Source organism: Cynoglossus semilaevis, chromosome 11 (assembly GCF_000523025.1).
Source record: "Cynoglossus semilaevis isolate Cse_v1.0 chromosome 11, Cse_v1.0, whole genome shotgun sequence".
Taxonomy (NCBI): Eukaryota; Metazoa; Chordata; class Actinopteri; order Pleuronectiformes; family Cynoglossidae; genus Cynoglossus; species Cynoglossus semilaevis.
The window spans coordinates 153,881-157,443 of record NC_024317.1 but is presented as its reverse complement, the minus strand read 5'-3'; the positions used below and the strand labels follow the sequence as shown (position 1 = coordinate 157,443).

Below are 3,563 nucleotides of genomic sequence, written 5' to 3'. Positions count from 1 at the left end.
GTGTTGGCAGTGACATTGTTTGACCAGGACCAGGGACCAGGGTGGGTGGTCTTTGTTTGTGTCCTGAAAAAGCTGCACGTTTTATTGGTAAATGGTGAAACTGACCTTTAAACAATTGGAAATAAAAAACAACCAGGGTCAGAGGTCAGAGGTCAGGAGTGTTTGACCTGTGAACAACTCTGAACCAGTTTATATAAAAAATATAACCAACGTGACCTGAACATGTCGTGGTGGAAGTAGGAGAACGCCTCACACGAAACGATATCCTGTCAGGAATCAAACCCACAACCCTGGACCAGCATTTGAAACAACTCCCAGTGCGATTGTCATCATTTTCACCATAAAAGGCAAATAATTGGCCCAGAAACCAGTCTCACCTGGAGTGATGATTGGTCACTGACTGATGATTGGTCACTGACTGATGATTGGTCACTGACTGATGATTGGTCACTGACTGATGATTGGTCACTGACTGATGATTGGTCACTGAGTGATGATTGGTCACTGACTGATGATTGGTCACTGACTGATGATTGGTCACTGACTGATGATTGGTCACTGACTGATGATTGGTCACGCTGCCTCTTGTTGGATTAGATTGGCTGAAAATGCAGAGCTGGCAGAGGACGAGCCGTGGATCTGGGTTTGAACTGTGATCAGACAGACCTACGTTCTCACTCCAACAACCACATGGTGGAGGTGGGGGGAGGGGGGTTCAGGAGGGTGGAGGGGGGCAGTTATAGACATCAATCCTCCAGAGCTGTCATCAGGAATCACTGTACTCTGGTCCAGCTGTCTCTGCTCAGGGTGGTTAGCCTGAGGACACGGCAGAGTTCACTGATGACTGATGGTCCCCCACTGAGGCCCAGACTCCTCCCCCACTCCTCCCCCACTCCTCACCCCCACTCTTTAAGACCTGGATTCACAGAACCCTCAGTCCTGATCAACCCAAAGGATTTATGGGTGACTCTCACTGAGACGCCCCTGTCTCACCCTGACCCAAACCCGGCCTCTGTGTCAGAAACAGACACCAAAGCTGCGCCCCCTGGTGGTAGTCACTGATGTGTTGCTTAACTGTGAACTGGTTCTCACCTGTTTCCTCCTCTTCCTCTCTCCCTGCTCTCCTTCATCGACACGTGCAGCTGTGTGTAGCTACGGCGTGTGCTTCAACGGCGGCCAGTGTCACGAAGGGTCAACGCAGCTGTGCGACTGTCCTCCAGGTTTTAACGGACCCAGTTGTCAGTACGGTGAGTACACATTTGTTTGTTTTTTAACTAATTCGATGTCAGTCTGTTGTTGACTGGCAGTGGTCAGTGTCTGGGGCGTGGGCCACGGTGAGGTCAGAGTCAGACTGTGAAGGTGATGGTCTCCTGATGAAGACCACGTTCTGGTCTGTTCAGAGTCGTACATCAGAACAAAGGAGTGGACGCTTCTGTTGTTGTTGTTGTTGTTGTTGTTGTTGTTGTTGTTGTTGTTGTTGGTGGTGGTGGTGATAACACCACATCAAAGGAAATTCCTCTTGGTGTCAGCGTTAGACCAGAAACTTCCATCTCTCCTTTGAGCTGGGCTTCAGTAGAAGACGCAACTTCACTGGGTCAGAACCAGATACTGGGTCAGAACCACTGGTGTCTCTGTCCTTGAGTGACAGCTGCCACCTATTGGTCCATCCCTTGTAGAAACCTCATTGTTGAGGTGACTGTAAACATTCTGGAAATCTTTCCTCCTCCGTATACTTCAGCTATAGTATATATGTGTGTACTACGTATACGTACTACGTGTACTTCAGGGCAGACAGGTACCTGTTGGAGACTGTTTTGGTGCTGAAGTCCTGTCTGTGGCTCAGAGTCCGGTCTGTCATCAACAGACAGGTGGTATCCTCTGGGATCAACAGCCCCTCAGGGCCAGGCGTCTTCACAGCTGCAGACAGAAGGCGAGGACAGAGACACAGTCGTCTTCTCTGCTCATACACAGCAGTCAACCTGCAGGAGTGCGTTGCAGATGTTGCTCTCTTCAGCACCTCTGTTCTTCCTGTCATCTGCACCGCAATTAAAGCTCAGTCCAGCAGCCTGTTCAAACCTGCCCCCAGTTTTACCCCCATCCACCAACTGGTCCACATGTGTTGGAAACATCAGCTCTGTGTGCCACACACGAGGGGGCTATAGTCAAAATAAGGCAAACACATGAATTTACATGTCAGTATTGGTGGTTGGGGGGGGGGGGTGGTAAAGGTCAACAAGGTCAGCAGTTTGGAGGTATTTTAACATCAGGGACAAAGACAGGGACAGGGAGTCTTACTCAGTAACAGTGACGCTTGGTTTCTGGAAAACAGGAGACGGTGTTTATACTGACATCTGCTGGTGGAGTCAAAGCTGTGCTGTTTTATTTATCTTCATTGGTTAACTTTCTTTTTTCTCTCCTTAGTTTTCATTGATATACACTTGGTGTGTCGATGTGTTGCCGTGTGCCGTGTTCACAGACTCTTGTTTACTCTTGACTTGTTTCCTTTTGAAGAATATTTTACATTTCAGACAAAGCTTTCTTTCCTTTAAAATGTTTTAAGCGCCAGGAGAGACGTGATTGTCTGAGAAATGCATATCGCCCCCTGCTGGAACCCCTAAACCTCAGGTGAGGACGGCGTGTTCTCTGAATGTTCTTGGTAGAACAGTAAACAGCAGGGATGCTAGGCTAACGTACCACCGCAGGTGATGTTGAGGCTGACAGTGACAGGACGCAGCAGCAGGTACAAGTCATGGGTCGAGGTCCCCTCAGGGTCACATTAATGAGAAGAACATGTGCTAAGACCCTCTCACACCTGCTTTTCATTCAGGCTCCACTTCAGTTTGACCTTTTTTTTTACTCTGCAGCTAAATATGTGCTCACTTTATGACAGGAATGTAATGACACGGGTACTTCCTGTTCCACTGTCAGTGCCCCCCCCACCCCATTATATCAATAAACCCCTGGACTCTTAGTCCCTCCTGCTGAGCTGCAGTCCAGGCCTTCAGTGAGGGAGGGGCCGGACATGAGAGACACATGGACACTGTGGGGTTTATGGGTGGGGGTGGGGGCAGCTTGCTTTAGCCTGTGGTCCTTATGCATCAAGTATCTGGTTACCAATACTCACCAATACTGAGTACTGATACTGGGTACTGAGAAGCTGGAGTTTAGAACCAGTGACTGCAAATGTGCAGATATTACTTAAACGATGCCATGCTCAGTCTACTTACTAAGTACTATATGTTAATACAGGTTGGCCAATAAAAATGTGTAGAACGTTTTACAAATGAACTGGACAAAGAGTTGATCAGGGATCCAGGGTTTGAGCCTCACTCACGCCACCATAATTCACCTGGACGTGGAGAGCAGCTCCACGTCGGCATGAAATACTGTAGAAGCTTTTTTTTTTCAGCCACCTGCAGCAGTCTGTCACTGTCGGTCCCCCGCTGCACAGGTCAAAGGTCAGAGACATCAGACCATTAGGTCCAAATAACCACTAACTTCTATCTGCTCAAAATAGGTTTGTTATTTTAACATTTATGAGAATTCTTTAAGTGTAGGAGGAA

The 3,563-nt window shown here is 48.2% G+C and overlaps 1 protein-coding gene across 1 annotated transcript in view; it reads left to right on the top strand.

Moving 5' to 3' along the window:
- Positions 1 to 3,563, top strand: part of megf6b (multiple EGF-like-domains 6b) — a 28,143-nt gene that overhangs the window by 4,015 nt on the left and 20,565 nt on the right. The window contains exon 4 of the mRNA XM_017036388.2: positions 1,143 to 1,247. Within this exon, the coding sequence (XP_016891877.2) occupies positions 1,143 to 1,247 (105 nt within the window). The remainder of the gene's footprint in view (positions 1 to 1,142; positions 1,248 to 3,563) is intronic.